Genomic DNA, 26,727 nt, shown 5'->3' on the forward strand with positions numbered 1-26,727 from the left:
GGTGCCGCCACGCTGGCTGCTGCTCCACCTGCCTCGGCCTTGCATGAGCAGAGTAATTGAAAAGACTCTGCTTCCTAAGAGTGATGAGCAGTGCCTATTCCTTAATGAATTCTGGAAATGGCACCTAGTTTTTGGGCTTGCCCACAAATGATGGGCTTAATTCTTACACTAAGACCTCTTTACAGAGCTCTATCAGTGTAAAATTGTATTACGGTAGGCACAAATATTGTCAGACCTGACATTTCTAACTTTTGCCTTTTAAGCTGTCATAGGAAGTTAAACTAATCTGTGATTCAGTTTTATTTTATTTTGCTGCTGCCTTGGGAGCACAAAATCAAACATAACAGTTAAAACGTTTCCCTAGAAATGTTCAAGGAGAAAGATTTTTATTTTTAAGTTGAAAATTTAACTGCATGCTTAACCAACTTCAGTGAAGCATCAATCATACTGGACAAGCAATTTTAAGAAATAAGATAGTTTAAAAAATTAATTCTGAAAATACTGCCAACAATTTCATGATATAGATATTTTTAATATTAAAAGTAAATTGTAAATGTGTCTTTATAAACAATATGCATAAAATAGATCTACTATACTAAGCTCTCTCTCTTTAAATGCTGTTTCACAGTAATTTCTTAGGTATGCAAAGTTTTCCCTCAAAGAAATAGTGCAATCTGAAAAACATACATTATGTCAGCGAATTAGAACTACTATGGTCATTAATATAAGTCTTTATAGATTTCTTGTAGGAGTGGATGAAGACTCATATCTGTCTCCGTTTTCTTTATTATTTGCAACAGCTGCACATGTTCCGTTACAATCTGTCTGAGGTCCGTCATTTTCTGAAGCAACTTTGCAAACAGCTGTGATGATTCTGGATGATTCAGCTTCAGCTGGAGCTCCAAAGCTTGCAACAGATTGTCTTGTATATCTTCAATGGGCTTCACATTTAACAAACCTGGGCGATCTAGGAAAAAAAAATTGGGAGTTGTAAGTTTATGAAGAACATGGAAACATCGATCTCATGTATTAATTTCTTAAAGATTTCTTGGCATATTAAGCATTTACATATGGCATTTCTGAGAACTGTTTGACAATTTCTTAAGGTATTTATTTGTAAGGTTTTACCAGATTTTGCTCAAAGAAGTTTTAGAACTAGTCTTAGAAACAGTTCAAGCATTTATGTGGTGCCCATACAGAGACAAGTTTATACAATGCTACAGTGCATCCTGCACAGTAAACTGGGAGTGTTTATGAAAAGGAAGAGTGAGATATAGTTGGGGGATAAACAGGTCTGTATCAGGTAATTCACTTTTGGAAAATCAACATATACTCAGCTGGATTTGCATGTAGTTACTACCATTAAAAATGTTTCCTGCTAAGGTGGATGCTAACCTATCAAAATAAATTTTAAAAAGGCATAAATTCAACTTCTGCAGTCATACTAACCTGGGAGATTTAAAATTCACAGGTTCAGTTCTTCTCCACACCCAGGTTCCAGTTGCTATTAAGAAGTCTCACGATAGCTTTTAGCATCAGCTCATCAGCTTAGCCACAGATGCTTATGGCAGTGGAGGACTGATAGATGTGGCTTGTACAGAAATGCCTTTTCTGGGCTCATGCCAACAGAGAGTTCTCCTCCATATGGAGGAATCTGGGATGGATGTTTACAGCCAAAGTCAGCTATTTGTACTGCCACAGCTGCGAGAGTCCAGGATTATCTTTGGCATATCTTATTCTTCAGCAAGAAGCAAAATCTTTCTTTTTTAACCATTATTATCTTTCATACTAATAACTGTTCTGCTATTTCTGTCTGTCCCCAAATACCTTCTTAAGTGGTTGCAATTATTATTTAACATAATTTGTAACATTTGTTTTCTAACTTGAGGTAATAAATTACTTGATTCTACAGCCATGAAAGTTAATAAAGTTGCTTAACGTTAAATCCTCACATATGACAATGACCATCAGTAATTTGTTACTGCTGAACTACTTTATGCTTGGTAATGCATCCTGATTTATCAGAATACTCCATGAAAAAACAGTTAATAATTTAAACAACATTTGCTGTGTAGCTATGAAATAATTTCATAGGTTGATCAATAAAAAGCAGTGCCTATAGCTAGCCTTAAACTACTTCCCTAAGGCAATATTCCCATTTCAGAAAGGACAAGCGTATGATCTAGATTAAAAATTAAAAAAATAGGCTGTTATTTCCTGTGATCTTAATAACCTTTCTGTGCATCCAGTTCTACTAACTCAGCTTGGCTTGTGTTGTATACTGGAAAAAAGGCTGAGAGAAAACAAAGCTCTTTATAAATACATTGGGGTTTTACTTCACGGATCAAAAATTGGAGTGTAAACTAAAAGGCGAAGTTGGCATGAAAACAAATGAGTATACACAAGTCATGATTACATGTAGCTCACTGATTAGGAAAGGATAGTTAGCTCTCAAAGAGGTGAGGTTTGGGGATAGTTTTTCAGCAATAGGAATAACGGCAAGTTTGAATATGGAGCTTGGTATTTGTTTGACGGTGTTTTTAGGAAGTGACTGCTTTCAGCTGTAGGTGACGGGACTGAGTGACCCATTTGGCTCCTCTTTCCATTTGGTATTTCATCCTAATAAGCTGTGCTTGTCTTGCAGAGATCACTTCTTTATACCATTCAATTGATAATACCATGAAATGTGGTTCAGAAAGTCTGTAAGTAAGTATCTGCAAGCAGAAAATTGTCTCCAAACAAATGGCTCCTTTTTATTAATTTCCTTTGGCACTATTACCAAGTAATTTTTTAAAGATACTTAGAGGATCTTTGATAAATTTTAGATATTTATTTTTAGATTACCTAAATGCATTGCATGTGCTGCAAAATCAAGTTGCCTTCTTTATATCTTTCAGAAACTTCCCAAATTTCAGTACTTCAAAGCTGTTAATAATTTTGGCTTTGGGTTGCGGTAGCTTTAAATTTTACTTCTGTGTTGCAGACGAACTCTGAACTAGCTGGGTATGACTCAGTGTACAGTGATAAAAAAAAATCAAAAAGCACAAAGACTGTGGCCTTGATTTCCTCTGAGATTAATCTCTATTTGTCCCCTGGTTCTTTTATGGTGGGAATTTTTAGGGTGTGAGTTTTTCAGATGTGAAACCCGGTGCAAACATTGTGCTCCCCGCACAAGTTTAGGAGGCAAACCCAGGAGATCAGTACTGAGTCTGGAACTTACCAAGGAGCCCCCCGAATTCAGGTGCCGAAGGTCAACTGAAGTTCAGTGACACTTAAGCGCCTAAAATCCTTAAGCTCCTTTGAAAAACCGAGTCTAATGGTTTTAGAATGACCGAGTAGAACTGGATTCAGAAAAGATGACTATGACAAAAGCGTAGCAGATCATCAGATGTTATTTTTAAATAAGCCAATTCAAGAGGAAGGAAAATTCCCATTGAAGGCAAGAGAGATTTGTCATGAATAAGAACTTCAGGATATGGACATTATTTTTTGGGTGTTGACAGTTTGCTATACTTTCTCAGTAAAAATTTCTTACAGAGGAAAATGCTGTCTCTGTTCCAAGAAACTTACCTAAATCAGAAAAAGAGGAAATAAGAGGCAAAAGCTTTACTATACAGGTATTATGGTATATTTCAAGTTGTTAAGATGCTCTTAAATATATATGCTCCAGACCCATTGGGTTACTGTACCAAAAGGTGTATTTTGTGCAGTAAGGAGCTCCAGATAGATGTGGCTTGTAGCAAAAAAAATACAAAGGAAATGATTAACAATAAGCCTTGAGAAAAATTTAGATGGAGAAGAGGAAGAAACAGAAATGGGAGTAAACGAGATGTAACACTGTGGTGGACGCCTTCGAAGAGGCTAAGACAGAATTGCTGTGTGAAAGCTCACAGAGAAAACTGCAAAGGGAACTGATGAGGGAAGTGAAAGACAGAAACTAATGAGTTGTAGCAGGACATTCTTATGATACAGTGAAATTAGGTTACAGAAGGCCAAAGGACAATGTGTTGAAATGATTAAGGTAAGAGATAACTAAAAGTGAATTGGACACCACTTTTAAACCTCTCTGATACTGCAGATTGTTGATAGAAGTTTAGGGGTTTTTATGTGCTATTTGCAACCTGCCTTTTATCCATTCAGACTATGCCAAGAGAGTACCACATTTCTCTTTTTATTATTACTTTTCTTTATTCAGTTTTTCTTTAGGTTTTCATTCATTGTCATATAGCTGTTTCACTTGGTTTGAAAATTCTTCAAGAAGCTGTTCTAAGTAAGAAAATGTTCACAGCGACTGGGAAAGGCTAATAGCCCCTTAGTTTTGAGTGTCAACAGTATGACTTTGTGTAAATAGTGTTCTATACTATCTCAGGGAACAATATTTTGTTTATTTACTTACAGATTTGGATGCTTCTTTCAGGTTCCTAACAATAATTACAGTTTTTTTCTGTTCCTCACATATGAAATTGCCATCAGCATGCCTTTACCCATACCTTTATATTTTAATATCTTTGATTAAGTGCATTTTGCATTTAAATACACATTCTAAAATCTTAATATGAAAAACAGTCAAAGATATGGCTGACTGAACAACTATGCTACTTCTTTTGCTGAGGCAGATATGACTCAGCAGTTTGAGGTTTTTCTTCTGAGACCGTCACATGTATTGCAGTCACCAGGATTTTTGTTCAAAGCCCACAGTGATTATCTGCAGTTTTTGGCCTGATTATGAAGCATTTCTTCGTTCTAACAGGTTTGCTAGAGCAGGATTTGTGTAGCAGTCAAATATGAACTATTTCAGTTCAAATATGAACTTTATTTTCAGTGATAAATCTTCAAAATTTGCTGATCTCAGATGGTAGCAAAATTATTGAATATAGTGTTTAAACAAGCAGCAGTGATTCATGGCTCAAAATTTACTGTAAAGAACACACTCAGAAAACAGAAGAAGTGAATGTAGCAGTATTTCTGAACTCAAATACTAGTTTGACTGCATGTTGACTAACAGAGTCTGGGTCTTTACAAGTATACCCTGCTGTAATTCCCAAACACCTCTATATCCTAAACACTGCAGAAGATAATATACAAAAGTTCAAGTCCATCCATGATATGTAAACATGCCATAAAATTACCTTTTGAGCTTTTTCTTTATTTGACAACAACCTGCTTGAGTGAGTTTGCTCTGTTTATAAATGAGGATTATCCCAATAAGGCTTGGACTTCTATCTTTCCTGCCCAAACACAGACAACCAACTTGTTCTCCTTAAACCTTCTCATGATAGACTTCTTTTTCAGCTCAGGTATATATAATTTTTAAAGATGCTTCAAGTTCTTTAACATCTATACCATAGCACTCACTACTGGCTGAGGATATGCCTCAGTGGCACGGAGGAATACAACGGGGAGGAAGAATATCTCCTTGAAAAAAAGTTTTCCAAATCTCATTTTACCAAAGCGTACTTTTCAAAGCTACCATAAATAAAAGAATGCTGTAATGAGAGTTTGGCATTGCTGTTAATGGCATAAAGCATCTCTTTTGCAAAATCAAGGTAATATCCTACTGCTCACACACATAGTCTCTTTGTCTCATTAGCATTAAATTCAGAATACTAGAATTTGTTTGGCATTTACAGTATTGTTTTAAAGCACAATATACCAACATTAAGAACAACTTTTCGTCTTTGTAATAATGAGTTTAGAGTTACATTTGGAATCATTAAGACAGACTGAGACTGCACTGAGCAGCTCAGAAACAATAAAATGATTGACTGTAAAGTGGGAGTACTTTCATTTTGTTGCTATTACAGTTAATTTGCCAGCTTCTTATTATTGTTATATGGGCATTTTGCCTTTTTACATAGAATGCTAAAGCAATTCTTACGATATCAAAAGGCTGAACTGTTTTATAGGATTTGTGGCAAATTCCAAACACTTACTTCACAATGAAAAGCTTTCTACATGTAATGTTCCAGCTGGAATTATCTTTCTCTTTTCCTTCCCCTTCTCTCTTCTTCTTTTTAGAGCTGTATAAGAGAGAGCACCCGTGGAGCCAGCAGAACTAGCATAATTTCGCTAGGCAATAACAGATTCACTTAGAATTAGAGCATTTGGCTAGGATCTTTTTTCATTTGACAAACTGGTTTTCTTTTTAACATATTTGTACGCAGGATTTCTTGAAGTGACTTAAACATTACAGTATTCCTGCAGCTAATAAAGTCCTTGAGGTAAGATGAACTGGTTTTGAAATCCTATTATTTTCAATGAAATAATCCTGGTTCGTTGTTCATATAGTTCTTACAGAAACTGAGTTTTGTGAGAACATAGCTCTTACAGAAACAAGAGCATCCGAGACATCTGAGAAATAAGATTTCAGTTCCATACCACATAAGATATTAGTCCCACAGAATGCATTCAATATATATCATATCTGACTGTAAATTCCATGATAAAAGCCATTCTCTAATTGGCAGCAAAGCTTAATTGTTTTCAAAAGATAAACTCAATTTTTACAAATAACTATTGTGGGTTTTTGGAAAAAAAAAGTTCTATATGAAGATAGTGAGAGATCTTTGTTGTCAAGAAATTAAAGGATTTTCCTAGAAAGGACTGATTTATATTTATATGGATTTATATATTTATATGGATTTGCTTCAGAGTTATTTAAGAACTAACTTAAAATTCAGTAGTTCTTTATGGATCTCTGTTTACAAATTATTCTTAAAAAAAAAGACTTGTTGATAAATCTGATTCAACACAGTCAATTTTTTTCTGTGGATCATTGTCCTCCTGAGATCTAAAATGTAAGATTAGTTACATCATACCTATTTCCTCTAATGTAAACCAAACATCACTGAAGCATAACAGACCTAGCTTTGCAGACTGCAAGTTCCCTTTTTTCAATTAGAAGTGGATTTTGAGAGGCCTGTTTCTCATCTGTCAAATTTCATTATATTAGAAAATGCAAAATGTTGGCATGTTTTGTTTAGTACCCTAATAGGCTTGTATAGTTTCTCCTCCCCCATCAAACCCAACTGAAAATATAACAGTAACTTATTTTCCCTTCCTGAATTAATTCAGAGTCCTCAGGGATCATTGTGTTCAAAGGTTTGCACAAGAAAATGTCTTCTGGGAAGTGTACTTGTTTGAAGTGGATTTAGTTAGTCTAATAAACTATACTGTGATACCACATTTTTACTGAATGAAACACAATGCCAGAAGTAATTGTATGTGATTTTAAATTAAGCTATACGTAACAATGCACTCTCAACATAATGTTTGTTTTTAGAACAATAGCATGTGGTTGTTGTGTTTGATTGCTTAAACATAATTTAATAACAAAATACTCTGCATTGCTTTGTGGAGGATCTGAATTCAGAACATTCAGCACATTCCTCCCATTGATATCTGCAGTAACAATCTAAGCCAAAATACACACAAATCAGTAGGGTAAATTTTTCTTTGTGCGACATCACTAACTTGATACTATTGGCCAAAGTAAAAGACCTTCAATCTGACCTGAAACATATATCTGATATCTCAGATTCTCAGTGGAAATGTTTCCAAGTGAACTAAATCGGGGTAGCACTTGCTAATTCACAAAATGTAATAGCTACATCAGCTTAGAATCAGATAGAACATACTGACTGTCTTAAAAAAAGCTGAAAATGCAGTGTCCTTTTTAATGAAGTGTTAGAATGCGTGTAGTCTGATACCTGGGCTTTCAGATTCATGCTTTGTTCAAAGCATAATGCATAAAGATTAATACAAACAGAGTAGCTTAGGAAATCTGAACAGAGCAGATGCACAATGCCTGTTTTTTCTCAGGCATTAGGAGACCACCGTTTTCCTGAGAAGCACATTCTCCCCCTCCCCTTTAAAGGCAAACAAAACCTTGCACAAATGAAAAAACAACAACAATAAAAAAAACACCAGAACAATCCTGTAAGCCAAATGCAACATATATTTTAAAATTGTTATGGAGTCAAAGCTACTTGTGTACAATTAGCAAGCCACACAATCTAATTGCAGGTTTAAAAAACCCTCGTGCAGAATTTTGACTTTTAGAAGCTCTTGTCAGTGAAATTCCACCCTTCCTGTTTTCAGATAGTCAGTCCTGATTTTGTTTTCTAACTAAATTAACTGCTGATTCAGCAGGCATTTCCAGCTCTGTCATTAATATCAGGTCATTTACATTTTCAGTTTCTGCCTGAAACTGAAAAAAGGGCAAACAACATCCAGAAAGCTGAAAATTAATAAAAAACTATGTGTAAGTAAACTCACTCCCATCCTGTAGTGCTGAGCACTTTCCTGTTTGGACAGGAATTAGAAGTGTCAATTCTATTATATAAAATATCATATTAAATAAGACAGCACTTACCTCCACTTAGTATAATGACAGCTATAAATATTGCCAGGTCACTGTCGTCTAATTCCAGTGCATTGAACTTCACAGCAAACTCAAACTTGGGTTCCATAAAGTCACAAAAAGGTTTTCTCAGGCTCTTCAGAAACTCTCGTGTCATGAATCCTTGTCCATCTGATATAAGAACTCCATCTTTATTCATCAGAGAAGCCAGGAGAGTATATATGATCTCATGGACCCCATATTTCAGGAGAGTTACTTGATCATTCAGGTCAAGATTCACAAAACCTGGAATGTTCTTGGCAAATTCTGTAATCTCCTGCACTGCCTCCACTGAGCGAAACTGACATCGCTGGAAAATGCGAATTGCTACCTCTTTGTTCTCCTCCTGCAGTGGTGACACATGCTTGCACTTGATCTGATCTTCTCCCATCATCAAAGAGTTCATGTCATAAATAACAAATGGCTAAAAATAGAAGGAAAAGACAATTTACTTTCAAATGTCCTTTCTATGAACATTTGACACCTGAGAAACTGAAGTAGCATACAGAGGTATAACTCATCAGAAAGCACTTAGAAATCTATGAGGAATATATCAAGGGTAGTTGACCTAAAAGGGTTAAATCTTCATAAACCCTTTAAAGCAAATATCCTCACAATGTTAAAATGATTTACAGAAAGGACAAGTAGTTCTTAAGGACTTCTCACATGTTCCATGAATCCACATTCTAAAAATAGGACTTTGGCTGATACTTTTTGAATAATTGGGGGCAGAGGGTAAGGAACACTGTTTTAAAATATCCATGATTTTTGCCGCTTTTTGTTTTGTTTTGTTTTGTTTTTTTGTTTGCTTTACAGAAGTTCTGTAATACCACAATTTGAAGTTTGGAATGCTTGTTAACAAAAGACTAAAATGTTACTCCTTTTACCTGAATTTTAATGGCTTCTATAAAACAGAATCTAGTAAGCGTACAGTGACATGTTTGCACTTCTGATGATATAACTTCTTTTTTGTAGAAAGACAGAGTATATTCACATTTTGATTACTCCATATACTGTCACATTCTTTTCAAGTTCTATCCTTCTAGAAATACTGCAAGTAATATCAAGTTTATGGTATTGATTGTCTGATAAATTTAACCTTTTGCTGTTAATTCCTTTAAAAATAACAAAGTTAGGATAGATTTAAACTCCAACTTGTCAGTGGGAAAGAAAACACAAATAACATGATACAAACTACAGCAGCACAATTGAGAACACAAGAACGAGTCTGACTGAAATAAACTCACATAGAATAAATCAATTTTGAAAGCAGATTAGAAAAAGTAGTGCCTGGAAAACTTTTGTTACGATATGGAAACTCTCTGTTTCAGAATATGCAGAAGCAGCCCCTGGTTTTAAAGAAGAGGTTAAGTGAGGATTTCTTGAATTTATCTGAAGAATCTTTTCCTTAGAGGGTAGATGACTAAATAGTTCATCGCTGCACTGAACAAATATCTACTGATATTAATAGGTTTGTTAACATACTTGAGTAATTAATTAAAACAGCAGGAATTATACACCAACAATTGGACAAAAGAAATGCATTTTTTAATTTAAGATCCTTTATGATTACAGATTCTAATGCCTTATTCATATGGGTGCTCACTCTCATGGTTTTATATTCAGTATATGTTGCAGAACAGATTCAGAAATAACCCAAGACTTCCTATATGTAGTCAGTGTTCCTCTCCCACAGATCAGCTTCTGGAAACTCCTAAAATTCTACTCCTATTTGACTAAACCAGTTTTGAAGTCTATTCAGTGCTAAATTATTATGGAATTTTTAAAACTGAAAATAGCTACTTTCTGAAGAGGATATTGCCCAGATGCTTATCACTACCCACCAGCTAGAGGTTACTTCTCCCATCTCCCATAGCTCTGCAGATGGAGACTGTGGAAGCGTTCGGTCATCTGTTTCAGGCTAAGTCGAGCACAAAGCTCCGACCCGCTTTCACTAGGAAGAGAGGGCGGGATGACAGCTAACAGTTTTGTCTAACTGATAGAGCTGCTTGGAAAAGAGAGGTCTGTCTGTGAACTGAAATAATAGGATCCGCACAAGAGGATTTCAGCTTTCAAAATGAGTTAGTTAAAAATCAATACTCTGCTGCTTACAAGACCAATGAAACTAGTGCTGTCATTTTCACAGCAACCACAGCCAAACATACCTCCAGACCATGAGATTCAGTTAAATAGAGTGTGAGGTGTGACACTATTTTTCCACTTGCACTAGGATTTCAGTGTGAAACTGAAAAAATAAACACACCGCACTGAGAAAAGCCAGGAGGTTAAGGTATTTTTCAAGATGTAATGCTATTTTGGCAGCAGAAAAAACATTTTATACATATCTGTGCATATGTATATGCACGCATATGCAAAATAGTGGAATAACAAGACTGTAGAGGAGGCTTTTAAAATGCATGTTTTAGTACTAGTAGGTCATTCCTTCCTTTTCTTTCCAGAAAATCTTAAGTGGGAGCACCAAGTACAAGAAGAAGTCATCTATTCTGTGCACGTACATGTGCTTTAGAAAGACTATACTATGCCACCAGCCTACTGACATTAGAAGATGAAAATCAAGAACAAGTTCAAAAGAGCTAAAAAAATTTTTAATATAAAGATTCAGATGAACCTTGTGAGCAGAATCTTATGTCAAATGAGCACTGTATATCCCAGAAGAGGATGAGTTAGTCATTTTAGTTTTGACACACACACTTAGCATATCCAATCATTTTCAGATAATGCAGATGATATAGCAATTAAAAAATAACGTACATTTAAACTATGCCCATAGTAAACAGTTTGATGTTCCAGAGCACAAAGTCCATTACAATTCAAATAATACGGAAGTTGTAACCGTTAAATACTGAGTGTCACTCTTTCAGTGTTATTTTTTTAAAAAAAGACTTGGAAATTTGCAGCAATGAAAAGCTGAATTCTATGTCTGTTGTTTTATTGCTATATTCTAATCTGACAAAGTGTTAAAACTTTCAATTAAAAAAAGAGAACATCGTTGATGGCATACTATATGTTTTGAGTATTGCATTAGTGTAACTTTCAGACATGATCAAGTTTCATAAGCCCAGACCATTGTTAAGTACCCTGCACAGCAGAGCAGCAAACCACACGCCAATTGATTTCTACGACAACTTCCTAGAACCTTGCAGAACAAAAGTAGGATTTGTGGATGCACTTGGGACCTCAGAAACAAACGTCCCAGATTTCTCAACACACATCTGGAAAAAAAGAAGATGAGAGCACTGTAGGTAACCCTGCCCAAACTTCTGTCATGTTCCAGAGTGTGCATGGTGGGCAGCTGCAGAAAAAGGGAGCAGGCCTCGTGATGACATTTTTAGGATGAAGAGGAGTAAACAAGATATATAAATACACACCCCACTTCTATTCTATTGCCTAATGCAGGTACATAGTTATTGAGAACACACTTAAAAAACCTAAATTGCTGTATTAATTCTTTCCAGTAACCTATGTTTCTGATATAGAGAGGGAACTATGGAAAGATTTGGAAAAAGCAGTGATGCTCGAGTGGAATTAGTGTATCAGCTTTCTGCAGAATAAATTAACTATGCTAGTTCAAACTTTATATACTCCATGATGAAAAGTTACTCAAATTGTAAGTGTCCACCATATCTGAAGTTTTTATGTGAGGGGTGCAACCAAATTAGGGACAATATTTAAATTATGATTTTAACTGCCTTTAAAGAAAGAAAGCTTAAAATACCTCAAAATTCTTTCCTGTCTTTGAAATTATTGAAGAAAATTAAATACAGTCTCTGTTGTAATCCTGACAATAAAATGTCTGCCGATGATTCTATAAAACAAACTAGGAGTTATAAGTTTTGGAAAACTATTTTGCTCTTTAGGTGTTAGAATAGTGACAAAATTTAAAACCTACCATAATTATCAGATCTTATTTATCCTCCTTCTCACTGATACAGAAGGTTGTTATGTATTGCCAGTAAAGTTTCCAAGGCAACCCACAAATACACATATCTCTATTCCTTACTTTTCAAAGATTTTGTTGTACATTCTCCTAAAATTCAAATTGCATCAACACAGGATACTGACCTGATCCAAGATAACCCAGTTAAATGCAGGAATTCATCAGAGCATCATAAGAATAAGCACCATAGTTAAGGCTAATGATGGTGTTGATACTGGGAATCATTTGATACTTATGAAAAAGAATATTCCTTTGGGAACAACTAGTACTGATAATATGATATGATACGGATGCTTGAATAGTATGGCAACCAATTCCTGACAGATAGATAGCCACCTTAAACAGATAGTGTGGAAGATAACCTTTGGTGAAGGAGAAGGAAAACGGGAAGAGTGGATCAGAGAATACAAAAAGGTTAAGATGACCTTCAAATTCTTGTACTAGTTTCAAGTATTTTATTAGGTGAACTTGGAGTTTTTTCAAATAATGTTTACTTATCCTATCTAAAAACATTTCCTGTGTTTCAGACACAGCTTGAAATATGTAACTGCCAACAGCAAAGTTTTTTGTGTTTTTTTTTTTTTTTTAAAGATGTGTTGTCAATGTGGTAAATCATTTACTCAAAAGAAAGGAAAAAAAAAAAAAAAAACCAGAGGGAACTAACTGATTTGTCTGTCGTCTTTCCTGTCAAGATCGCCCTCGCCTTGGCTTTGGTCAGTGGGAAGGACTTTATGTATGAGTCATACAAATGCTTGGCAAGTGCTCGTAGATCAGCAGATTCAGGGTTTAACTGGTCGATGTCGCTGGAAATCTCTGCCAAGAGCTTCTCCTTCTCCGCTTGTGGCATTCGCCCAAACCTGATGGCTGAAGAAGATGACAAGCAATTACTATAGCTATAGTTGCACCTAAAAAAGCACATTTGAATAGCTTTTTATGTCACCTTTTGTTACAAGCTCTTGAAGTTTTTATTTAAACAGTACTTAGGCAAGTAAAAAAAAGATTATTTTCTCCAGTAATATAGGCAAAACAGCTGCAGTGCTTTAAAGAAATGTAAACAAACAAATCTCAAAGAGGAAATAATCTATGTGCCGAAATAGTAAGATTACAATATCTTGTTTGGAAATGCAAACCTACTGTCAGCTTACCTGACAGAGTTGGTGAAAACCACCGATTCTACCTCCAATCTAAATAAAATTTAAAGAATCTTTAAGATATTAAAATTCTGTTGGCTTAGGGTAGGAACCACCTTTCAAAATTCTGTTGGCTTAGGGTAGGAACCACCTTTCAAAATTCTGTTGGCTTAGGGTAGGAACCACCTTTCAGCCTTGTATTGTTTTGGGCAAATCACCATATGGATCTCAGATTCTTCATTTGTTTAGAAACAAAACACTTGCATGCCTTGCAGGAATAAATTCCTAAATAGTACAACAGAACTTAATGTAGCAAGTGCTATAAAATGTTACCAAAAGAATTAAGGAATGAGAAAGAAGGTTGCGCAGGAAATAAAAAAGCCAGAAAAGGCTGAGTTCTTCATGGTAACTCTACACGCCTGCACTACTGAAAGCACAGGAAATGGTTCTACCGAGACATAGGATCTCACAGTTGCTCAGTACCAAGGTAAGGCAGGCAGGCAGGCTGTAAACCTCCTACTTTCACATCTATGTACTTACTATCCAAGACACTATTTATTCATGTGGGGACTGACTTGGAAAATATTTCGAATGAGCCATCAAGATCAAGACTGATTTATCATATGGTATTTCAGTAAACAGAATTTATTTTATTTTACAAAACAAAACAGAACAAAAGAGCATCAAAACAAAAAACAGAAGGAAGAAACAAGGGTTTGCATTTTGGCCTTAGGAGGAATAGAAATATTATAAATATTTTTTCAGCGATTAGTGTCTTCCCTGGATAAAATAAAAGTGCTGTTAAGATCATACATATGAATGATTATACTAGGGACGTTTGTTTTGGAAATGACCAGCCACTTTCCTTTATGAGTTTGCTTGCACTGTGCTGATGGACAAAAATGACACTTTTTTTCAGGAATAAATAATTGTGCCAGAAAACATAAAAAAACCATTTGTCATATATTATATTTAGTGATCAGTTCTCTTATCTCATGGCTGTAGAAACAAGGTTGTTTATTTTTACAACTGTACTACATTTCTCTTTCAGCAAACTTAGTCTCCAAATGATGCATGCTGTATATTTCACATTTGCTCAGGTATTCTTAGAGTTAACGTGTCAGAATAAAAATCATCATGAAAGGAAACCTAGTTCAATAAGTACAAACTAACATACTCTATTTCCCCCCCCCCAGAAAACGTCTTTTGCCTACAATTTTTTTCGTATGGGAAATTTTGAATAATTGCCAACTGATATTTGTTTTGGATCACATATACATGGCATATGTATTTTTTTCTCTCTTATGGGAAACACTAAGTATTCTTAATCAGCTACTAACAATAGTTTTCAGGGAGACATCACTGCCCTCCTTTCTTCTGAGAGCAAAACATTTACAGAAAAATTATTAACTTCATATTAGTTTATATGACATACTATAATGGCTCAAAGAGACTGACACCATTCTGTAAAGAAGTAATGTGAATGGATGAACATCTGGTAATGTTAGTGATGTATAAAAAATTGATAGCAAACAAAAGAAGAGTTCATATTTGTACTTAGTGTAACCTAAATAAAAAGATGAAAAAATTCAGCATAACTATAAAGGAAGTAATTCAGCTGCAATGCTTCCATGAACACTGTGAATCAAGATCATTTTGGTATTTTCATTTTGCAGTTAAAACGCATTCTCTCACTATTAAAAACTCGTATTTGTAGTTAACACAAATCCTTTCTGTTTTTTTAAAAAAACTTGTATGGATGTTGATAACATTAAACCCATGATAGCAATAACTGCATTTTAGACATTCTTGAAGATGTAAAATGAATGAAGTATGAGTATTTAATGAAGTAAATAGAGTGAAAACTCACTGAGAATATGTTACAGCATTTCCACATTAGTTTTTTTCTGATACTTAAGGACTGATTCAATAAAAAGAATCGAACTGTCAACAACATACTAAAGCTAAAATATATTATTACATACATACTGTAAGAAGTTGTTACAGGGACAGCACATATAACTAAAATGTGGGGTCAAGAAGGTGTTAAAATAATAATATAGCTAATAAAAGTGTTAAAGGTTAATTAAATGTCCATGTTGAACAGTGCAGCTAGACGTTTGTTAAATTCATATTTTCATTAAAAGCTGTTATGTTCTTCACTAAACCTGGTTTCAGATTTAATATTAATTTAATATTAAATTTGTGAAATTTATAGGATTATGTTTTATGATTAATTTGTCCACTTTTCAAATGTGCATTTTGCAATAGCTTCATCAATGGAAAAAATCTTGTGATACTTTGATGCTTCTGATTGGGTTCTTGCCAACAAATTCAACTCCTCCTCACGATCTTTTTTTTTGAGGAAGAATTTGCAAACTGAAGACCTAAGTGAAATCTGGAAAGACTGCTCAGACTATTACAGTGGACCTTTTAATCTGGAAAGAAAGCAAGGCAAATATTAGCCTGATCTAAAAGACTGTTAATAAAAAAGGGACATCAGAGTTGCCCATGACTATAAAATGTTAATCACTTCCAGAAATATATGGAGTGCAATTTATTACGACCTGAAGACTTCTAAACATATAGTAAGAAATACTTAGGAACTCAAAGAAACATGTTCTTTGAGACATTTCACAATCATATCAGGAACTAGGTGTTTTGGGCCAGAAAAATGTTTTGGTATGATAAAACCTACTTGTAAACTATTTTGATATTTTACATGGAATACATTTATAATATTATATATAATACCTTTATAATATGTTTACAATAAATTATGCATCCCTACTAGCCTAATTTGAATTCTATAAGCTCATTCTGTAAGCATACTAACTCTAAGTATTATGGAAATGGAACTTGACTGAACACCAGTATGAGACATGACTCTGTTGTCAGCCTGTTCTTGAGAGATGGGGTTTGCAGAAGCAAGTTTATAACCTGGAATGTCACTGGAATAAGACTCCCTCTCATCAAGTTTATTTTTTCAAAAAGGTATTAAAAAGGGGGGGGACAGTATATTGCTTCCTCTTACTATATTTTTATGTTATCTTAGCTCTAAATAGTTTATACAGTTCCCCAAGGAATTAAAAACAATAGGAATTGATTTTCTTTTTTTCCACTTTTTTTTTTTTTTTTTTTTTCTCTCCCCTGCACCCCTCCATCCCCCCCAGGTATCTACTGGAACATTCTTAATGATATACCACAGTGTATATACCAGCTATGACGCTGATTACTGAAATAGAATTGTTTAGTGTAGAGATGTTATTGAAAAGATCAGGGATTTTCAAAACAGAAATTGTTTTGTCATTAGGGAATAACTGACTAAGCTGTATGTCTTTTGTATTCTTTTAAAGAACAGAAACCAGACTGGTAACAAACATCTTGCTAGAAATTCATACATGGGTGAATAGACTAGTGCCTGTTTTTTTCAAGTAAGTTTGTCTGAATTGAGGGGGATAGTTTCTTTTTTAAAACTTATGGCAGTTTTCCACATAACTGTATCTACTGTTGCACTGATACTGCCAGTATAAAATAGGCTTACTTTTAGTTTTGACTATAAAATGATAGCATAGTATGTATACAATGTTTTCTAAATATGTCCCTTATCCTATACCCTGATTCCTGTGCAGAGTCTCATCTCCTGTCCCAGAGTCTCTTGGAAAGTAAATTACAGTATTTGTGCTAGCAATTTGGTATTACTAAACAACATATTGTTGATAGTTCTCTGTTAAAAGTTTACAATAGTACTGGTGTAGAATTTGTAATAAATGACAACTTACATTGTGTTTTCTTTTTTAATGGAAAATATGATTGACTAAGAGTGTTCGAGAATCATGTTTCTGGTGTGCTTCTCTATCCCCAACAAAGGATACCAAATTACCTTTGCAAAGTAGGCATGCATTATAAGACCTGGTGCTTCTAATATAAAATTACTTCCATTAATTTACAGATTGCGTTGGAGTTCATCATACTGTTAATATTTCATTTACTGTTAATAGTTCTACAGTAGATGCCTTCTTTTCCTGATCATTTATTTTTATTTTGCTTGTGATGTTGATACTTATTTTCTTGAAAAGTGCTTTGAGATCTCTGCATGAAAAGTGCTATAAACCCCATATATTATTTATTACTTTGTTGTTTGTTTCAGTACTCTTCCTTGTTGGAATCGTATCTAATTTTTTGTTTCCATGTTTCTGAGAATTTTTATACATGCAGTCAAAAAACCCTGTGAACATTTATGTTAAATCATTGCGTTGTCTTCACTGTGCTAAATTTTATGAATGCAAGCACCCTTATGTATAATCTATTTTGGAGTTAAAGCCCAAAGACGCAGAGGAAGACTATATCAAATGATACATGATTAAAGCTGCATAGAAATTTGCTATATATTTTTATTTGGCATAGGATTGGGGCCTCATGATGCTAATTTTTCTATGAAGATCAGATTCCTGGTTTCTTTTTAAAAAAAGATTATTTTAAATTCCTTCTGTGTAAATGAAAAAGGACCCCCCCCCCCCCAATAACAAAAGAAATAAGTACTACTGCCAAAGGTAACATTGAATTATATAGTACCTCTGTTAAAATGCCAAGATTATTTTGAAAGAAAATTAGCACGTGTTGTTATATGGTAAACTAGGTTATAAGCATTAACTTCTATTCTTGAATGCTTGCATACTGCATTCAGAATTGTGTTAGATATAACAAAGCTTACTCATAGCACAGAAAGCTATTACATCAATGTCAAATCAGTTCAAACTACCCATTATTATCAAAGAATGCACTAGCTGATTAGCTAATCAAAGCAGTATAGCGGGGGTTATCTCTTACTGGCCTAGAACACCTATCCGTGGTTTAACAACCCACTTGAGTGGTATTGCCAGCTATCAGATCATGTGTCTATCAGTTCAGCAAAACAGCCACTAACATTAGCAGAGTTTGCATTTAGCAGATAGGACCAAGTCTTCTTCTAAATACATGAATTGACTTCACTAAAAGTGGAAATGAGATCTTACTGGGTTTTGTACTATATTAATCCTTAGGGTGTACCTTGTTGCCTGCCGTCATAATATCAGACTTTTACATAAAATAATTTGGCAATAATAAAATCCCTGAGGAATCTCATAATATTTTCTTGTGTTGGCGTAAAGTTTGTTATGCATGTTTATTTTTGTATGGATTGTACATTTATTAGCAATCTATCATTTCTGCATGTGTTTGTTTCTTTCTAAATGTGTGGTTTTGGGATGGACTAATAGCAGTGAATCTCTCATGATCCAGTTTTAAACTCTGTCCCTATTTCATGAAAATACGGGTCTTGGAAGATTTCTGATGTAATTCATGAATTATGAGAATAAAGTTTCCTAAACATAAGGCGATCAGGACCCTAAAATATATTTTAAATATAAAAATTCATTAACAACATAAAGTTAGAGAGTTGTGAATCAAACATTCCTATCTTATAATTTGATAGGCAAAAGGATAGTTTTCAATTTTTTTTTAATGTTTAGAATATATTTTTAAAATAATTGTATTAGTTGCAGCACATTCTGTTCAATGTTTATTAGCATTGCAGGCAAAATTTGGGACAAAATTAAATTTTGTGGTACTAGCCTAGTAGTTTACTTTTGGAGAAGTCATTGTCATTTTCAGGGGACTGAGACAAAAGTCAGGAAGAGGTCAGGCACCAGGAGGTTTACAGAAGGAATTTAGTGGGATTTTGGGTGAGAGGAGAAGTAGGAGGGATTGGTGATACATAGAGGTTAGGGTGGAAAAGGGAGAGTTCACAGAGTGGACAAGAGTTCACAGCATTTCTGGTGGTTGAGGAAAATTTAAAGGATGGGTGGCATGATCTTCTCCCTTTTCTGCTTCTGTCTCCACCTCCCTCCTGTGGCTCTGGCCTCATCTTCTGTTTCCCTGGACCACTTATCCTCCTTGCTACTCTGTCTTCTCTTTCCTCCATCTACCCTCGCAGCAGGCCCAGCTTCCTTATCTCCTGGGAGCCTGGGAAGTGGATCAAGGCAGGATCAGCAGGGGCAGGAAGGGCAGGGACAAGCCAGCGAGCTGGTATGAGAGATCTGGAAATATGGCTCACTGCTCATGCTGCAGGGGTAGAAGGGGTTCAGATGGCAATTTCTTTCACAGTAATAGAAGGCTGTGCAAATTTGGGCATGTGCCTGCAGCTGGAATGTATGACCTCTCTCTCTTTGGCAGTTATTTATTTACTTGCATTTACAGTATTCTCTAAATGTTAGTGATATAAAACCAATAGTGAATATAGTAAGACACTACATGCTACATTATATTCTTTGCCTTTCTGTGAAAAAAATAGAATATTTATCCTTATGCCACTTTTTATGGCTTAGAGAAGTCACTACGATTGCTTATAGGTTATTCTGTACAGCACTCTACTGTTCTGATTGTCTAGATTACGGATTTTTTTTGAGCATAAATGAGTCCCCAAATAGACTATAAACACAGTTTCTTACACTAGAAAACACAAGATAAAGCCAGGGCAGATACCTGTCTGAGCTTACTGGAGGCACGTGCCCAGACTGAGCAATTCACTGCTCCCAGAACTGGTAGTAAAGACATATTGCCATGTGTGCTCTTTTTCCCATTACAGTAGTTGGTTTTATATAAATAGTACTTTCAGTAGAAGAGAAAAAATTAATGAAATTTCTAAAAAAAAAAAAGAACCGACCTTCTGCTTAGTGGTACTTCAGAATACAATCTTAGCAATTAAGGGTTAAACACAGAGCAGCACTGTGGCTAGAGGAGGAAAGGAAAACAATATTCAAAGCATGAGAACACTACTGTCTTTTTTAACCTTCAGCCAAGTGGTATGTAGCATTTATGTGTGAAAAAATGTGGCTGTAGCTGCTAAGTCTCCTTGCATTCCTCATCTTTGTAAGTGCCCTATTCATTTTGCAATAATATATCTATGCAAAGACAGTCATAGATTGGAACCCTCAGGCACAAATAATCCATATTCTGATTCCAAGGATTTAAAATTCAGATAATTTCAGTACTCAAATGGACGAACTTTAATCTGTAGATGTAACATAAAAATGTGTCTCAGTGTCATTGACAACATCCAGTGTTGCATTTCTGCATGCTTCTTTATATAGGCCTGTGTCTTCAAAGGTGAAATTTAGTTCTTTTTTATAAATTTGTTTGTTTATAAATGATGGAGGAATGAGGGTGTTGTTTCATGCAATGTAATGTAACCAGAGTGGGCAAAAAAGGCAACTGTAGAAGCCAATACTTGAAAATAAACACTACTAACTCCCTGTTAGGTGAAATCGTGAGAGCAAATGGAAGCATTCCCTCAAGCCCTGGGACAAATGGCTTTGCCCTTTTCCCCTCCTCTGCATGCCTCCCCCAACTCCCATAGCATGGCCCCTGCTGATGCCACAGCTTCTGCCTTGGCAGTGGCTGAACAGGAAGAAATGGCAGGTGAAATGTTAATTTTAAAAATATTTCTTGGGTCCTTTATGTTACTAAGTCAAAGAGAACGGTCTTGGCCTTCCCCTTCTTGATAGAACTGCACATGGTTCCCACTGACATAATTGGAAGCTGTGTTGCTAGGTTATGAGAGAATTTGGCATGCACCTTGAAAATAATAATAATAAAACCTCCTGAATTACTATAAAAATACCCACAGTAGCATTTCAAAATTAGATTTATTTTTAAGTGTTACTGTTGCATCCCAGGAACTTGAAAACCATGTTTTCTATTAGCAAAACATTTCCCATACCAATTTACATTCACTGCATGTATTAACTTCACAAACCACAGTTAAGCTTTCCTCTTGGGGACAGTACACTCATTTTTTATATTGAAAATAATGAAAGTTCTAAAAAAACCACAGAGAAATTATTTTCCCAGTCATGTTTGCAATTCTTTACCCTTAGAATTACATAAGTCTCTATGTTATGACATTTAATTCCTGTTTTTACTCAACTTTGCCAAAGCAAGGCAGCAAAGAATCTTCATTATGTCTTTCTGTCCAAACATTCATAAGTATTTCCACATGAATTGATATGTTAATTTTAAAGTTCAGAGGGACTATCTTCTAAATTCTATGCAAGAGAGCAGTATCATGATATGCTTACTGCTACCTGCTTACCTACTGATAAAGAGGGCAATCACAGAACCACAAACAATTGAAAACACCTTTGCAACCTACGACTGCAACATATTCAAAATGGAAATGCTGCTTACAGTTCACAGATGGGAGGGGATATTCAGTTCTGGATGGTGGAGAGGTCAGACAGTGCATATTACACAGGAGTCACAGCTATACACACTATATGATGAGAGGCCGACAGCTGAATGGGCGTGCTAAGAAACACTACACTCCTACTTACCACACATTGGAATCTACGCCCAGATGTGGGTATCCTAGGAAGGAGGAGGACAGGTTTTTTTAAAACAGTACAGGGTCTGGCCCATTCATTTAAAGTATGTTGTGTTCTAGTATGAGGAAGTGTTAACTTCGTGATGCTAACAGTCCTCGATAAGTGTCCTACGCATCAAATTCAAGTTGTTATTATTCACAAAGTTTCAGTAAATTCTCTAGTCCATTTTTCATTATTAAATGAAGTTCACTGCTTACAGGAAAGGGATATTGAACTACAGTAAACAAAAGAGTCATGTCAGAAAATAAGACAATGAACTGAAAAATAACAATTACACTAGGAATATGTTCAGGAAGAACAACCAACAGTGTAATGAGCAAGAATGATGGAGAGTAAAACCAACTCATATGTTACATTATGTATTATATTGAGAAGTGCAGATACCTACCTATCTGATTTTTATATTGAAAGTAATCTCCAATCATATACATACTCTCCTAAGCTCAAAGGCAATCTCTCTGATACGTATTTCTAAACTGCCTAGTGTAAAGAAACGGAAGACTCTAGATGTTAAAGCAGCATATTCAGTAATCATATTAATGTTTCATGTTATTTTTCAGATGAAACGTTATCATTTTAAAATATGCTATGTGCACTTACCATTGTGTGACATTCCAACGGCAAGGCATTTCTGAAATCTGCAGTATTGGCATTTATTTCTGCTTTTCTTATGGATGCGGCAATTAAGATCACACCTGTCATATATTAGCTTTAATCTGATTGTTCTTCGAAAAAAGCCCTGGAGTAAACATAAAAGCATGTAAAAGGATGCCAGAAACTGCCAGTGTCATCATCTCACTTCTCTGTACATACAAAGTGCCTTTCTGTTTACACACTGAACGTAACTTTGTTTTAGACAGATTCCTAAGGAAGCAAGGCTCATGTGATCATACTGTCCGCTTATCAGTGTGCTCCTGTTCTGATTGTACTAGACATTTTCAACCTAGTTTGGTAGGGGGGTAAAAATCTCAAAGAGCCGGGGAAGCTTATGGGAATCAATGGGGTTTAAAGGACACTAGGGATGTAAGTTGAGAGCTCTACAAACATGCTGAGCATGAAGAACACTATGCCAAAGGAAGCAAAGCTTCGTTTGTTCCACTGCGCATGGGACAATTTGCTATAAAGTGAACATGACATTTTCAAAATGTAAAGTTCACTACCAATGTAGAAATTTTTTTATAAATCACAACAAAGCAAAAATTCTGCCAACAGCAGTTTGATCTCAAGTAAATAAAAAAGATTATCGGTTATCTGGGTTTTTTTAAGTTTTCTTTCCCAACTAAGTATTTTTTATTCTATTTTGAATATTTATTTTCCTTTTTGAGCCTGAGTACTTAAAGAGAATTTATATTCTTTCATCTATTCTATTTCTTTGGTTTTGCACAGTGCTGAACTAATTTTGCAATATTTATTTCTGGGTTCTATTTTCTAGGTTGTTTTATTTTCTAGTTTATCTCCATCGTTTGGATATTACAAGTTTGCAAAGTACATTGGCACATGAAAAATCCAAAAACTTGGTGCTGAACTCACAGAAATTATCACACAGCAGTCTTATGAAATCTTATAAAGAGAGAAAGCATTATGGAAATTCACAATTCTGTCTTTTTACAGTTTAAAGATGCTTTCTCAGATCACTCATAATCTATTAACAAAGTTTATCCAAATTTATAATCATTTGTTCCTTGTAAAAATTAATTTTTCCTCACAGAGAATAATAACAATAAAAGCATAATGCCAGTTCTTATTTATATAATTCACTGTAATTTAAGTAATCAACAGCATACTTATCGCTTTATGTGTGTTCCTAATTCAGTGCTACAAATTTTATTTAAGCTCTGGATTGTGTCTTTCCTATTAGTTGTTTTCCTCAAGATATTGAAAATAGAGAAGATGGGAATTTCCTATTAAACTCTGTAATATTTTTCTTTGAACTCAAAGAATTATTATTAATTTCTTTCTCTGGCATTTCTGTTCTAATTCTTGAGGATGGTCAATTTTTACACCATTCATTTGTCCTTTATATGTTATAAACACTAAATATCATTGATATTAAAAAAAAAAAAAGCCGGTGGAGTTCTAAAGCAGAAAGCCACATTCTTTAATACTATTAGACTTTTCTGTAGTCACCTAGAGATGTGTAAATTGGGTAAAGAAATTCTAATAAATCAGAAAAACAGACTGTGAATTTTAAATTGCTCAGAGTATTGAGCTTTGGAGTTGGGCATGAGCCTGCTTTTGCTGCGTTCTATGAATTCAGATTCTGCAAGTGACCTCCAAGACAGCAGGAATGAAATATAACTCCATAATTGAAAAGTAGAAGAAATGCACAAAAAATGCAAATAGATCAGTAAAAAAATAGAAAAAGCAAATTATATTTAAAAAACCTCCCACTTCTTAAGTCATAAAGTATATGCAGTACATGTGGAACAATTTGCTTAAAGACCTAAAAGTTTTTTTAAAAAGCACAGATCTCCGATTTTACAAAGTGATTATTCAGATGAAAATAGTATCAAATCTTACTTCAGAAAAAATACATTTGTGACAACTTACCTTACAACCCTCACATGCATGCACACCATAATGAAATCCAGAGGCCTTGTCCCCACACACACGGCATTCAATAGCCATAAGGGAGTTGGAAGACTCCTCATGAGGTTTATTGTACAACTGAACTTTTTCTGAAAAATAGGGTGGGGAAGGAGGCTCCATTTTGATTGCACCTGTGTATAGAGAAGATTTAAATGATAAACTCAAAGTATAATTAAATATATAGAAGATGAAGCAAGGAACAATCACAAGCAATCACAGTAAACATAGCCAGATTCATAGGTCTGCTTCATAATACAAAACGAGTAGCAAACAAAGGATGTAAAGGGATGTAAGCTGTAAGCCGCTATTTCACAGGCAGTGTATAGGCTGGAAAACCTTGAAGTGGCAGATTCTGATGTAGAAAGTGTATTACAGATTCAGTTTTCAGCTTTGTAGTGTGGAATGATTTGAAGATAGGGATATTAAAAATTTACATATGGAGACCTCATACTTGAAAGACTGTACTTTTCTCAGTACCTAATGTGGTTGTATTACTTTAAGGTGTTCAGAACTACTGCAGGGAGATGGACTGGAGTTTCTAATCTAGTCTAAAAAAAAATTTTAAGTATCTAATAGACCTATACATTGAATAATATATTATGTTGAAATATATATATAAGATAATATAATATTGGATATTTAAAGAAATTTAGCTCTCTCCTGGGGAACACTGTCCAACATTGGATGCAGTTTAGAGATATATTTTCTCTTCTGAAAGTTTCTAATTAAGAGAGCAATTTGTAATATTGAACAAGCTCAAACAACCAAATATGTTATCTTTAAATCGATCATTACTGGTCATAGAATAAAGCGGTGATATTTGACACTATAACATTACATCAGATCACATCTCAGGAGTGTTGTAACAGACATAGTATTATAACAAGGTGAATGTTTTTCTTTTCCAAACTGGCTACACTATACAAACTAGAAAGTTTTCTTTCCTATATGAACTAGGAAGAAAAAAGAAAAGTGGAAAACTATCTAAGTAAAGACGAAGAGGATTTATCCTCCCTAAACTCTATTGCACTCTCTAGGTTGTTATTAAAGTGTTATGGACATTTCTAATTAAACAAAAAAACCCAAATTATTAGCTGGCAAGATGTCTTGGTACACAAGAGGTACACAGCACCTGCTTTGCTGTACAACCAAAATTAAATTTTCCTAGCAAGAATTCCCTGAAAGAATTCCTGTACAGATTCCTACAAACAAAAGTGATGTCAGATCTAAGCAGGCTAAGCAGATCTTTAGAAAAGTTCCAGGCACAGCAACCTCACATTCCTACTTTGAGCAGGAATGCAGTAACACCCTATTTAAGAATAGGTCACTTTCTTTCTTAAAAAGAGAGTTTCATGTAATGTTTTTTACTGTGACTGGCAAAAGAACAGCATTTTTCATAGTATATAAATAATACTAGCCCATGAAGCTCCAAGGTTATCCCTGCATTAGGAACACTGATGAAAGTTATACCAACGTTGTGACTCGGATGTAACCAATATTTCTACTCCATCAATTTCTTAGGCTGTTTGGAATTTAAAAGCTGCACATATTAATAATTAATATGCTATGTATGCTGGGGCATTTTTTAACATCCAGGATATTTATTCTGCATTGTGTGCATAGACCTTCAAAGGTCAATTTACACACAAGGTACATGAATAGGAGACTGGAGGTTTCAGAAACAAATGGTGGGGTTCATGTGTCTAATAAAAAGCGCTTAATGTCATTTTAGATACTTTGTGATACCCTGCCTAATCTCCAACTGCTGCTCTGGAAAGGTGAAGGTCTGCTATATGTATTCTATCGTTTCAATCTGCCCTGCAAGAATATCTTGTGGGCATCTCTGATGACACAGGATACCAGCATTTAGGCATCTGAATACTTCTAAATCCTTTTGCTGATAGTAGACTTTCCAGAGAATGAAGCAAATATGGACATGAAGAAAATATTAAAAAAAATTAAAAGCATACTTTGGCAGTCCTGGAGCTTGATATCATATTTATAATCAATGCTTGTCTGATCAGTTCTTGCAAGAGGAATATCTTCATAGTGTGGTGAAGAAATGCTTGAAAAATCAACGGTGGTAAACGGCTTTATGTCAAAGGAATGTGTATGATCATCCATTGCAGACAGATCCACTGGACTAATTCCAAAATTAATGGGCCAAAACGGCATTTCTGTGTCAACCATTGTAATCCCTGAAAACAACAACAAAAAAGAAAACGA

General features: G+C 34.8%; 1 protein-coding gene across 4 annotated transcripts in view; it reads right to left on the minus strand.

Moving 5' to 3' along the window:
• Positions 1-287: 287 nt before the first annotated feature.
• PPARG (peroxisome proliferator activated receptor gamma) overlaps positions 288-26,727 on the minus strand; it is a 60,642-nt gene continuing 34,202 nt past the window's right edge. For all 4 annotated transcript variants that reach the window (XM_029996283.2, XM_029996280.2, XM_029996282.2 and 1 more), the window contains 6 exons: positions 26,472-26,699; positions 24,463-24,632; positions 22,513-22,651; positions 13,024-13,223; positions 8,375-8,825; positions 288-967 (listed from right to left, as the gene is read on the minus strand). In XM_029996283.2, coding sequence (XP_029852143.1) covers positions 720-967; positions 8,375-8,825; positions 13,024-13,223; positions 22,513-22,651; positions 24,463-24,632; positions 26,472-26,691 — 1,428 coding nt within the window. In that variant the 5' untranslated portion in view covers positions 26,692-26,699 and the 3' untranslated portion in view covers positions 288-719. The remainder of the gene's footprint in view (positions 968-8,374; positions 8,826-13,023; positions 13,224-22,512; positions 22,652-24,462; positions 24,633-26,471; positions 26,700-26,727) is intronic.

This window comes from Aquila chrysaetos, chromosome 20, assembly GCF_900496995.4.
Source record: "Aquila chrysaetos chrysaetos chromosome 20, bAquChr1.4, whole genome shotgun sequence".
In the NCBI taxonomy this organism is placed as follows: Eukaryota; Metazoa; Chordata; class Aves; order Accipitriformes; family Accipitridae; genus Aquila; species Aquila chrysaetos.